The sequence below is a fragment of the Capricornis sumatraensis genome, chromosome 1 (genome assembly GCF_032405125.1).
Source record: "Capricornis sumatraensis isolate serow.1 chromosome 1, serow.2, whole genome shotgun sequence".
Classification (NCBI taxonomy): domain Eukaryota; kingdom Metazoa; phylum Chordata; class Mammalia; order Artiodactyla; family Bovidae; genus Capricornis; species Capricornis sumatraensis.
In genome coordinates this window covers 92,070,892-92,084,365 of record NC_091069.1, presented here as the reverse complement: position 1 = coordinate 92,084,365, position 13,474 = coordinate 92,070,892, and the positions used below count along the sequence as shown (strand labels likewise).

The window sequence follows — 13,474 nt, the reverse complement described above, 5'->3', positions numbered from 1 at the left end:
CTCCCTCTCCCCTGGCCCCTTGTTGACCTGCTGTACTTCTACCTGGGTTTTCATGGGATTCTGTGTGGATGCAAAGAGCTCCATCTCCCCTGCCTCGCCTTTCGGGACAGCAATGGTGCAGTGAGTCTCCAGGTAGAAGTGCTCTTGGCCACCAATGTACAGCTCACCTGGGGAAGCAACAACACTCCCCGCAGTGAACCCAGTGCTGCAGAGGTAGTGAGTTTGCTTACGGTGAGAATGTACTTGTCCAGGGCCCCGGGCAATACCAACAGTCCACAGGGAATCTTTCAGTTCCCTAACCAGGATGGGCAAGAGTCTCAAAGTCTAAGCCATCTGGCAGCCAAACCCCAACAAAGAAACCAGGACAACACTGAAATATGTCAGGTGTGAAGCTTTCGTCTCACTGCAGTCAGTGGAAATCAAAGATTTTTAAACTAGCATTGTAAACTTTTTTAAAAAAATAGAAAAGCAGCTAATGAATGTGACTGAGAAGCTGAAAATAAACTGCATGTTCCAGAGCTGAGGCTGTCAGGCCAATTGGAGAGCTGACTTACTAGTTACACAATGCACAGAAACCGATGTAAGAAACAAACCCCAAAGGGGTCTGATCAGTAGCCTTGCCCTAGGATGTGCGCTCTAGACCTAATTGCACAGTGAGGGAGGGAGGAGGTGGGGAGAGAGAGCACTAGCTGTCAATGGGTGAGGACTGACTTTATGCAGATGGGGAGGACAAGGATTCTGTGCAGCTGGAAGCCTGGTGGACCCAAGGCTAGCCAGACATCTGTGATTCTTATCTTCTCTAAACAGTCTTCCAAATCCAACATGCCATCTCCAGAATCACTTAGGTATGTCCGGTCTAGAGACAGGAGAGTGGAGACTAAGATGCTGATGTTCCTTCTTTCCCAGCCACCTGTCTAGTATTTTTTACAAACATCAGAGAGACTCTTCTGTTAAGAAATGTCAGGAAATCACTTCCTTGCTGCAGGGCTCAGGTACATCTCTTAAATTTCACTCAGAAACCAGGGCCACCCCATTCCCACCGTTGCATGGTGCAGCCGTACCTGAAACCACATTATCTGCTTCTGAAAACCCCTTCTTGAGGTCTCCTTTCTCAATCTTCAGCTCAGATCCATAAAAGGAATTATTTTTTATAGCATCCTGAGGATTAAAAAGAAATTTCAATGACTTGACTTTAAAGGATGGAAGGTGAGTTTAAGGGACTGGGGAAAAGAAGCTCTTGAATGATTACTTCTTTCTCCTCATGTAAATCACACAGACATCTCTATCAGTATTTTACGCAGACTAAAAGTAAGCTCAGTTGTAACCCAGGGTATCCTGTTTCTCTGTTTCCTCAGATATAAACACACAACCCTGGTTCTTGGGGAAAAGCAAAGAACCTCTCAAGAAACCAGTTGAAACTGAAAAGGAAGAACTCAGTTTGGCCATTGGTGGACTGAGTCTAGGATCACAATGGGGGAGGAGTCACAGGATCACATAATCACAGGACTGGAGATTTAAAAGCCTGTCTGGGAAAATCCCACCTGCACCTCACATCTCCTCTAGAGGATCTTAATAAAGGTGCCTCCAGGAACAGGAAGCGTTCCCCTCTCCAGCCAGCCCATCCCCCAGTTACCTCGATCGTGATAATAGCAGGAAGATCCTCGTAGGTGACTTTCACCCCATGGGCAGCTCTCTGTGCATGTTCTGGGGTGTCAGCGACCACAGCACCAATGATGTGCCCAACACAAGTCACCTAGGAGCAGGGTCAGACCGTTAAAGAACATAACGCAGTCCTCATGAAGCAAATTATTTTCGATTGTTCAAAACAACAAAGGAAGTCCCGCCCCCATAGTTTTCTAAGGTACATTTAAGGAATGTCCTGGGACCATTTCATGTTCTTATCCTACTGCTGGGGGCTATGTGCTTCTTCCTAAGTGTTTAGAATTAGCAGAATTGGAATAGGACTTGGAGATAACCAGTCTCAGAATGGCAAACCTGATTCATCTCCAGGGCCAATTCTGAGTGCAACCTGTTGAAAAGCTGCTCAGGATAAAGCGTGGTGATTGATTAGTGATGTTTGCAACAAGCAGCAGAAGGAAAGCAAGGCACCATGAAGTGTATCTGTCCACTCAGATCCACACAACACCTTTATTCTTCATATGAAGAGATGGAAACGAAGACAGCAAGATCTAAATTGGCTCATTACTGGACCATAACTAAATCTTAATCTCTGACTTGTAGTATTATTTTCTTTCTACCACTCCACTCTTTTTTATCTTCTCTTTCTCAGATTTATACCAAAAGTTTCTCAAAGGCAGAAATCATGTCCCATAGTTCATCTAGATGCCCCAATAGTCTATAAGCCAGTTTTTTTGGTTGTTAGATTTATAAACTAATTAATAATAATTATTTTCTTTTCATTGAATGAATTCAGTTTCTATTTTAAAAACTTTATGTATCTCCTTCAGGGATGTTTTCCAACATCATCCCCAAAATTAACAACAACAAAATATTGTCCACCTCATCACTTTGGAATATAATATTTCTTGACAATAGGAACCAATATTTAACATGTCTGTCTCTCATAATTACCTCTTTAGGACTCAATTAAGCTCTTGACTTAGCTCGTTAGCACAGAGGATGTCCAACCTGGACAACTCTCACTAACCATAATTATGGTTTTAGAGGCTCTTGAAGTTTGTAAAGCAGTTTGTCTTCTATCAAACACTCTCCTTTAGTTCTAATGACTCAGGGTTGTAGTTTTGAATTCTCTTCTTCATGTTTACCTCAGTAATCAGTTGAATTTGTCCTTAAGCAACACCTACTCACTGTCAACTTGCAATATTTGATCTGTACTGGAATTATAAAATGACTATCTGAGAACTATCCTATAAGTATACAGGTTTTTGTAGCACCTGCCTTGAATGCTTAATTTTTTTTGGCAGAACTCCATATATGGTTGAAATCAATAGTTAAACTCTCATGTAAGTGAAATATCAGTTCACATAGTAGTGGTAGTATAATTGTAATTTTTATTCTGTTTACTTTTTGTTTAATGTATACATCAATGTATACAATACATTCTGCTTAATGTATTTTTATTTCCTTTTAATAAAGGAGCTTAATATTGTACCCTAAGAACCTGATTTTTAGTTAAAATACAGTCACCAGCCTTTTTTTAATGCCACTCTGGCATGGAGTCATCCTACCATGTCTGATACTAAAAGCAGCAGCTATTGATTAAATAAGTAAGTACATCTTAAGTTAACAGTGCTACCAGCCATATCTCTCCCTTTACTGATTGTCCCAAATACTGCCCAACTGGATGATGGCCACAATATGTACAAATGCATAATCTTTTCAAGATTAGGAGTTTGAAGAAATGAACACAAATTAAAGCTTAGATACTCATTCCACTGACTTCATATTTTTTAAAAAAAAATCCAAGATATACCTTATCCTTCGCAAAGACTGTCTCATCATTAAAAAGTCCAGTTTCATTACTCCCAGGAATATCATCAGCAGAGAGAAAGCAAACAAACCCTGGCACTTTCTGAGCTTCTGAAACATCAATGGACCTGCAAAAAGGAGTGTGAGGAGTCAGGAAGGAAAATTGAAGTGAAAGACCTGTCACCTGAGAAAGTGCCAAACTATGCCACACCTCAACCTTGTGTATCAGTTACTTATTCCCAAAAGATTGTATAGTAGAGAAAATCTCTGAAATACCTTCAACTGTATTTTGATACCTTATAAATCTTGCTCCTTGTAGTTCCCCATCCAATAGCATCCATCCCTTTGCAGGAAGAACAGATACTATCATCTATAAGAGAGATCTATATCCTCGAAGGGTCCATTGATAGAATTCAAGGATCCATGAACTTAAATGGGAAAACATTTTCCTCTTAAAAAAAAGATGACCCATTAACCAATCAGATAACCTTATCTTCTTTTTGACAGGGTTTCCTTCACCCTAATTCTTCCCCTTTCTCCCTCCTATCCTATCCTATTTGGCAAATGCTGCTTAAATACTTACCATTGTGGAGGCCATGAGCTAAGTGCTAGGGGGGATATAAGATGAATAGGACAAGTCTGTCCCCATAGGCCCTGTTCTGGTCTCCACGTACAAGGGAACCAAACAGCATTTACTCTGGAGAGTTCCAACTAACACCCACATCATAGTTAATAACCATCCAGAATCAGCACATTAGGGCTCTTGCTATACCACTCAGTTTCCTTACCTGGAATATGGGGATAATATTAGGACCTGCCTATAGGGCTGTGGAGAGGAATAGATAAAGCATTATGTATAAAATGCTTAAACCAGGCTGCAGCAAATATTGTGTGATATGAGTATCTATTCTTATTATTATCATCATCATCTTAGAGGTAGCAATTCTTGCCATTTGGGCTTTCAAAGTTTAATAAACAAGTGCAAGTGACTGTTTTCCATTGGGTCCTTTGTGGACACTATCATTTTAAATATGCTATTATACATGGGGAAAAAGAGAGCTTTTCAAGAGCTTGGCTTGACAAGGCCAAGGTCAGTTTGCTAGGCACTGGAACAGAAAGTCAATGCCAGCCATGCTAAGGCCTTCTTCTTCCCTTTAGTGCTGACTCAAGTTTTCCTGAAGATTTGTACTGAAGTTTAGCTCAATATCCACAGTGCAGATTTAAGAAAGGTCTTTCAGCAGCTCCTCATCACTTTTTGGGCCAAGTGTAACATCCCTGGTCAGCACCCCTAAGGCTTTCCTGATCTGGGCCCTGACTATGTCTCTATTATCATCACCCCACCCTCCCAGGCACCACTGAGCCCCTCTTGTATCCTGCTCCTCTCCTGTCTGGGTTTAACACAGGTTGCTGTGCTCCTCTCTAGACCAGGAGGCCCTGGAGAAAGCTCATTGTTGTGGCACCTCCAGTGCCTGGTGGTTACTCTCAGCGCCCTCCTCCCCAAGTGTTTTCACTGCACGCACTTGATCTTGGCATGGGCCCGGGTGCTGGTGACCAGCCGGAGGAACAGCTCACTCTCGTAGCGAGGGATGTCATCACAGTATACGGCCTCCCCAGAGGCTTGCATGGCAGCGGCCAGGTGGGGCAGGGGCCGGCCCACTGTGTCCTCCTTAGACTGACCCTTGGGCACCTCCTGGAACAACATGGTCACCGGATTCAGAGGACACTGTTCCTCTATAGGCCCTGGGGAACCGTGGAGAGCTTCAGGCCAAAGCAAATGTGAGGAGTGAGAAGGCAGAGGCAGGAGAGCACAGGGGCAAGGAAACAGTAGGCAGGTAAGAAGTCACTTGAAGAGTGGTCACAGTATCACTGTACAGTCATCAGCAGCATCTGTGGGGGACTGGGTCCAGGACACCCCCCAGAGAACAAATCTACAGGTGCTCAAGTCCCTTCTATAATATGGTGCAGGACAGTTGGCCCTTTGTATCCATGGATTCCACATACACAGATGAGGGCTAGCTGTATACAGGAACAAACAAAACAAGGAGCCTAAAGGTCCATTTGTTGAAGGTTGGGTAAATAAACTATGCTATGCTCACAGGATGAAAAATATACAATTGCTAAGAGACATTTTTGAAGAATTTTAATTAGAAGGAAATGCTCATGTTAAGTGTAAAAACAGGACATACACTATTGTATGTGTACATGTAATGATTCAAATCCTGTGGGAAAAACATGATAAAATGCAAATATGTCCATATATGCATAGGAAAAAAATGGAGAGAAGTATAGAAACATATGGGCTTCCCTGATAGTTCAGGTGGTAAAGAATCTGCCTGCAATGTAGGAGACTTGTATTCGATCCCTGGGTCAGGAAGATCCTCTAGAGAAGAGAATGGCAACCCATTCCAGTAATCTTGCCCAGAGAATCCCATGGACAGAGGAGCCCGGTGGACTACAGCCCATGGGGGTCACAAAGAGTTGGACCCAACTGAGCAACTAACTCTCTCACTGTCTCACACAAACATAATAATCTTCTCTTGGAGGTAAGGTTTGTTGTGATTTCTATTTTCTTCTTTATATTTTTCTATATTTTTCAAAATATTCTAAAGTGTATTCAGTTTAAAATAAAATACTGTTTAACGTGTTTTTTTTCAAAGTAATAATCATGATGGCTAGTATTTATTTAGAGTTTACTATATACTGAGATTGTCTGAGTTATTTACTTTTATTAACAAATTGAATCCTCAAAACTGTGCTGTGAAATAGGGACCCACCTTACCCACATCTGCAGCTTGGTATAATTATCTTGCCTAAGAGGAACAGAAAGAAAGTCACTTGTCCAAGTGTACACAGTTACATGATGGCAGAGTTTGGATTTAAGTCCTGGCAGTCAGGCCCAGAGTTCATGCTTTGGATTGTTACACTTGAGAGCAGAGGTCTACAAATTGTGGACAGTGGCCAAATCTGGCCCACTTTCTGCTTTTATAAAGTTTTAGTGGTGCACAGTCATGCACATTCATTTATGTATTGCCTCTGGAACATTTTGTGCTACAGTGATGAAGTTGAGGAATTGTAGCAGAACCTACGTGGCCCACAAAATCTGAAAAGTTGATCCTTTACCTAGTGCCTCTAGAAAAACTGCTGTAGTCTTGAGACTACTGTAAAAATAAGACTGAAAACCAGAAGCAGGTGGCTTAAGTCCATATCCTGAGAACACCAGAGAACTCCTGACTCCAGGGAACATTAATCGACAGGAACTCATCAAATGCCTCCATACCTACACTGAAACCAAGCACCACCCAAGGGCCAACAAGTTCCAGAGCAAGACATACCATGCAAATTCTCCAGCAACACAGGAACACAGCCCTGAGTTTCAATATACAGGCTGCCCAAAGTTACTCCAAACCCATTGACATCTCATAACTCATTACTGGACACTTCACTGCACTCCAGAGAGAAGAAATCCAGCTCCACCCACTAGAACACCGACACAAGCTTCCTTAACCAGAAAACCTTGACAAGCCACCTGTACAACCCCACCCACAGTGAGGAACCTCCAGAATAAAGAGGAACCACAAACTGCCAGAATATGGAAAGGCCACCCCAAACTCAGCAATATAAACAAGATGAAGAGACAGAGGAATACCCAGCAGGTAAAGGAACAGGATAAATGCCCACCAAACCAAACAAAAGAGGAAGAGATAGGGAATCTACCTGAGAAAGAATTCTGAATAATGATAGTAAAAATGATCCAAAATCTTGAAATAAAAATGGAATCACAGATAAATAACCTGGAGACAAGGATTGAGAAGAAGCAAGAAAGGTTTAACAAGGACCTAGAAGAAATTAAAAAAAAGAGTCAATATATAATGAATAATGTAATAAATGAGATCAAAACCACTCTGGAGGCAACAAATAGTAGAATAATGGAGGCAGAAGATAGGATTAGTAAAGTAGAAGATAGAATGGTAGAAATAAATGAATCAGAGAGGAAAAAAGAAAAATGAATTAAAAGAAATGAGGACAATCTCAGAGACCTCCAGGACAATATTAAACACGCCCAACATTTGAATCATAGAAGTCCCAGAATAAGAAGACAAAAAGAAAGACCATGAGAAAATACTTGAGGAGAAAATAGTTGAAAACTTCCCTAAAATGGGTAAGGAAATAATCACCTAAGTCCAAGAAATGCAGAGAGTTCCAAACAGGATAAACCCAAGGCAAAACACCTCAAGACACAAAGGTCAAACACAAGGAACAAATATTAAAAGCAGCAAGGGAAAAACAATAATACACAAGGGGATTCCCATAAGGATAACAGCTGATCTTTCAATAGAAACTCTTCAGGCCAGGAGGGAAAGGCAGGACCTACTTAAAGTGATGAAAGAAAATAATCTAAAGCCCAGATTACTGTACCCAGCAAAGATCTCATTCAAATATGAAGGAGAAATCAAAAGCTTTACAGACAAGCAAAAGCTGAGAGAATTCACCACCACCAAACCAGCTCTCCAACAAATGCTAAAGGAGCTTCACTAGACAGGAAACACAAAAAGGGTGTATAAACTCGAACCCAAAACAATAAAGTAAATGGCAACAGGATCATACTTATCAATAATTACCTTAAATGTAAATGGGTTGAATGACCCAACCAAAAGACAAAGACTGGATGAATGAATACAAAAACAAGACCCCTATATATGTTGTCTACAAGAGACCCACCTCAAAACATGGGATACATACAGACTGAAAGTGAAGGGATGGAAAAAGATATTCCATGCAAATAAAGACCAAAAGAAAGCAGGAGTAGCAATACTCATATCATATAAAATAGACTTTAAAACAAAGGCTGTGAAAAGAGACAAAGAAGGACATTACATAATGATCAAAGGATCAATCCAAGAAGAAGATATAACAATTATAAATATATATGCACCCAACATAGGAGCACCGCAATATGTAAGACAAATGCTAACAAGTATGAAAGGGGAATTAACAATAACACAATAATAGTGGGAGACTTTAATACCCCACTCACACCTATGGATAGATCAACTAAACAGAAAATTAACAAGGAAACACAAACTTTAAATGATACAGTAGAACAGCTAGACCTAATTGATATCTATAGGACATTTCACCCCAAAACAATGAATTTCACCTTTTTCTCAAGTGCACATGGAACATTCTCCAGGATAGATCATATCCTGGGCCATAAAACTAGCCTTGGTAAATTCAAAGAAATTGAAATAATTTCAAGCATCTTTTCTGACCACAAGGCAGTAAGATTAGATCTCAATTACAGGAGAAAAACTATAAAAAATTCCAACATATGGAGGCTGAACAACATGCTGCTGAATAACCAACAAATCACAGAAGAAATCAAAATATGCATAGAAATGAATGAAAATGAAAACACAACCCAAAACCTGTGGGATACTGTAAAAGCAGTGCTAAGGGGAAAGTTCATAGTAATACAGGCATACCCCAAGAAACAAGAAAAAAGTCAAATAAATAACCTAACTCTACACCTAAAACAACTAGAAAAAGAAGAAATGAAGAACTCCAGGGTTAGTAGAAGGAAAGAAATCTTAAAAATTAGGGCAGAAATAAATGCAAAAGAAACAAAAGAGACCATAGCAAAAATCAACAAAGCCAAAAGCTGGTTCTTTGAAAGGATAAATAAAATTGACAAACCACTAGCCAGACTCATCAAGAAACAAAGGGAGAAAAATCAAATCAATAAAATTAGAAATGAAAATGGAGAGATCACAATAGACAATACAGAAATACAAAGGATCATAAGAGACTACTATCAGCAATTATATGCCAATAAAATGGACAACTTGGAAGAAATGGATAAATTCTTAGAAAAGTACAACTTTCCAAAACTGAGCCAGAAAGAAATAGAAAATCTTAACAGACCCATCACAAGCATGGAAATTGAAACGTAATCAGAAATCCAGCAAACAAAAGCCCAGGTCCAGACGGTTTCACAGCTGAATTCTACCAAAATTTAGAGAAGAGCTAACACCTATCCTACTCAAACTCTTCCAGAAAATTGCAGAGGAAGGTAAACTTCCAAACTCATTCTATGAGGCCACCATCACCTTAATACCAAAACCAGACAAAGATGCCACAATAAAAGAAAACTACAGGCCAATATCACTGATGAACATAGATGCAAAAATCCTTAACAATATTCTAGCCATCAGAATCCAGCGACACATTAAAAAGATCATACACCATGACCAAATGGGCTTTATCCCAGGGATGCAAGGATTCTTTAATCAATCAATGTAATTCACCACATTAACAAATTGAAAAATAAAAGGCATATGATTATCTCAATAGATGCAGAGAAGGCCTTTGACAAAATTCAACATCCATTTATGATAAAAACTCTCCAGAAAGCAGGAATAGAAGGAACATCCCTCAACATAATAAAAACTATATATGACCAACCCACAGCAAACATTATCCTCAATGGTGAAAAATTGAAAGCATCTCCTCTAAAGGCAGGAACAAGACAAGGGTGCCCACTTTCACCACTACTATTCAACATGGTTTTGGTAGTTTTGGCCACAGCAATCAGCAGAAAAAGAAGTAAAAGGAATCCAAATTAAAAAATAAGAAGTAAAACTCTCACTGTTTGCAGATGACATGATCCTCTACATAGAAAACCCTAAAGACTCCATCAGAAAATTACTAGAGATAATCAATGAATATAGTAAAGTTGCAGGATATAAAATCAACACACAGAAATCCCTTGCATTCCTATACACTAATAATGAGAAAATAGAAAGAGAATTAAGGAAACAATTCCATTCACCATTGCAATGAAAAGAATAAAATACTTAGGAATATATCTACCTAAAGAAACTAAAGACCTACATATAGAAAACTATAAAACACTGGTGAAAGAAATCAAAGAGGACACTAATAGATGGAGAAATAGACCATGTTCATGGATTGGAAGAATCAATATAGTGAAAATGAATATACTACCCAAACCAATCTATAGATTCAATGCAATCCCTATCAAGCTACCAACAGTATTTTTCACAGAGCTAGAACAAACAATTTCACAATTTGTATGGAAATACAAAAAACCTCGAATAGCCAAGGCAATCTTGAGAAAGAAGAATGGAACTGGAGGAATCAACCTGCCTGACTTCAGGCTCTACTACAAAGCCACAGTCATCAAGACAGTATGGTACTGGCACAAAGATAGAAATATAGATCAATGGAACAAAATAGAAAGCCCAGAGATAAATCCACACACCTATGGACACCTTATCTTTGACAAAGGAGGCAAGAATATACAATGGATTAAAGACAATCTCTTTAACAAGTGGTGCTGGGAAAACTGGTTAACCACTTGTAAAAAAAAGAAACTGGAACACTTTCTAACACCATACACAAAAATAAACTCAAAATGGATTAAAGATCTAAACGTAAGACCAGAAACTATACAACTCCTAAAGGAGAACATAGGCAAAACACTCTCCGACATAAATCACAGCAGGATCCTCTATGATCCACCTCCCAGAATACTGGAAATAAAAGCAAAAATAAACAAACAGGACCTAATTAAACTTAAATGCTTCTGCACAACAAAAGAAACTCTAAGCAAGGTGAAAAGACAGCCTTCAGAATGGGAGAAAATAATAGCAAATGAAGCAACTGACAAACAACTAATCTCAAAAATATACAAGCAGCTCCTGCAGCTCAATACCAGAAAAATAAACGACCCAATCAAAAAATGGGCCAAAGAACTAAACAGACATTTCTCCAAAGAAGACATACAGATGGCTAACAAACACATGAAAAGATGCTCAACATCACTCATTATCAGAGAAATGCAAATCAAAACCACAATGAGGTACCATTTCACGCCAGTCAGAATGGCTGCTATCTAAAAGTCTACAAGCAATAAATGCTGGAGAGGGTGTGGAGAAAAGGGAGCCCTCTTACACTGTTGGTGGGAATGCAAACTAGTACAGCCACTATGGAGAACAGTGTGGAGATTCCTTAAAAAACTGTAAATAGAACTGCCTTATGACCCAGCAATCCCACTGCTGGGCATACACACTGAGGAAACCAGAATTAAAAGAGACATGTGTACACCAATGTTTATTACAGCACTGTTTATAACAGCCAGGACATGGAAGCAACCTAGATGTCCATCGCAGATGAATGGATAAGAAAGCTGTGGTACATATACATAATGGAATATTACTCAGCCATTAAAAAGAATACATTTGAATCAGTTCTCATGAGGTGGATGAAACTGGAGCCTATTATACAGAGTGAAGTAAGCCAGAAAGAAAAACACCAATACAGTATACTAACACATATATATGGAATTTAGAAAGATGGTAACGATTACCCTGTATGCAAGACAAGACAGCAAAAGAGACACAGATGTATAGAACAGTCTTTTGGACTCTGTGGGAGAGGGAGAGGGTGGGATGATTTGTGGGAATGTCATTGAAACATGTATAATATCATATAAGAAACAAATCGCCAGTCCAGGTTCAATACAGGATCCTTGGGGCTGGTGCATTGGGATAACCTGGAGGGATGGTACGAGGAGGGAAGTGGGAAGGGGGGCTAGGATGCGGAACACTTGTACGCCTGTGGCAGATTCATGTTGATGTGTGGCAGAACCAATGCAATATTGTAAAGTAATTAGCCTCCAATTAAAATAAATAAATTTTAATTTTTAAAAATTGCTGTTAATAGAAAAATTTTTTAAAAATTTCTTTACTTGGCATGCTCAAGAGAATGCATGGCTTTGCACATTAGCCCATGGAAGAACCAGAAAAAAACAAAATTGAAAAAAAAATTTAAGGAGCAGGTGAAGGTGAGAGTAAGCCCAAGAGAGAACTGAGGTGAGCAAGAGGGGAAATAGCTTCATTCACATTAATATAATTCCTGTTTCCTTCACTAGACATTTATGCACAATGGTAAGGAGCTTTAAGCACTGACATACAATGTAAATCAGTCACTCACCAATGGTCAGCATCATCTAAAGTGAAGTCACTCAGTTGTGTCCAACTCTTTGTGACCCCATGAACTATAGCCTACCAGGCTCCTCAGTCTGTGGAATTTTCCAGGCAAAAGTACTGGAGTGGGTTGCCATTTCCTTCTCCAGGGAATCTTCCCAACCCAGGGGTTGAACCGGGGTCTCCAGCATTGCAGGCAGATGCTTTACCATCTGAGCCACCAGGGAAGCTGCAGGGCCCCTGATAATAGCCACATAAGGTATGTACTCACTTGGAAGAGCTGGATGTTGGCTGGAGGGTCTTTCTGAAAGAGTAAAGTGGCGCTGGTGTAGGTGGGGTCCAGTTTACCACACTTCTGTGGAGACAAGGTGACATGTGATCATGACTATTTCTATCACTGGTCCCCACCTTGGTTGTCCCCAAGTGGTAAACGTAACAACTTTCTCATCTCTTCATCTGCACTCCTTCTGATACTGGCTGGGTCTATCTCAACATTTTAATATGGGCTCTGTCAGCTTCTCTTCTCCCATCCCTGCACCCTATTTCCTCAGACACACCCAACCAAGGTTTACCTCCTTCCTGCACTGATATGTGCCGCTCTGTTGGGAATATCTTTCTCCCCCAGCCTTCCTGGAAAAGTCATTATTTTCCCCCTCAATTTTGTGGGAAACATTTAATGTAGGGGAATTATTCATAATATTAATATAATCTCAACAAAATTCAGTGGCATGTGAGGCTCTGTATGCAGCATGATACCAAATCTGTTTAGAAAATAATATATCCAGATCAAAAGACAGGAAGATGATAGGTTTATAGGTGGACAGATGGAAGGGAGACAGAAAGAGAGAGATGGGGCAGACAAAAAGGATTACACACAGATTGGACAGATAAACATGGGGAAAAGATCAGAGGAATAAGCAAAAATACTAGCAGTGGTTTAATCTAAGATCTGAGAATAATTTTAAGTTTTTATACATTTTTGTATTTCTAAAGTTTTCCCCAAGTTTTTTACTTCC

General features: G+C 39.8%; 1 protein-coding gene across 4 annotated transcripts in view; it reads right to left on the bottom strand.

Annotated features, from left to right (window-relative positions):
• The window catches only part of XDH (xanthine dehydrogenase), a 68,868-nt gene that overhangs the window by 21,868 nt on the left and 33,526 nt on the right, over positions 1–13,474 (bottom strand). For 3 of the 4 annotated variants that reach the window (XM_068964731.1, XM_068964757.1, XM_068964740.1), the window contains exons 16-21: positions 12,730–12,813; positions 4,971–5,140; positions 3,455–3,578; positions 1,634–1,753; positions 1,062–1,158; positions 43–167 (exon numbers count right to left, since the gene is read on the bottom strand). In XM_068964731.1, coding sequence (XP_068820832.1) covers positions 43–167; positions 1,062–1,158; positions 1,634–1,753; positions 3,455–3,578; positions 4,971–5,140; positions 12,730–12,813 — 720 coding nt within the window. The remainder of the gene's footprint in view (positions 1–42; positions 168–1,061; positions 1,159–1,633; positions 1,754–3,454; positions 3,579–4,970; positions 5,141–12,729; positions 12,814–13,474) is intronic. The other variant, XM_068964748.1, reaches the window with a different exon arrangement.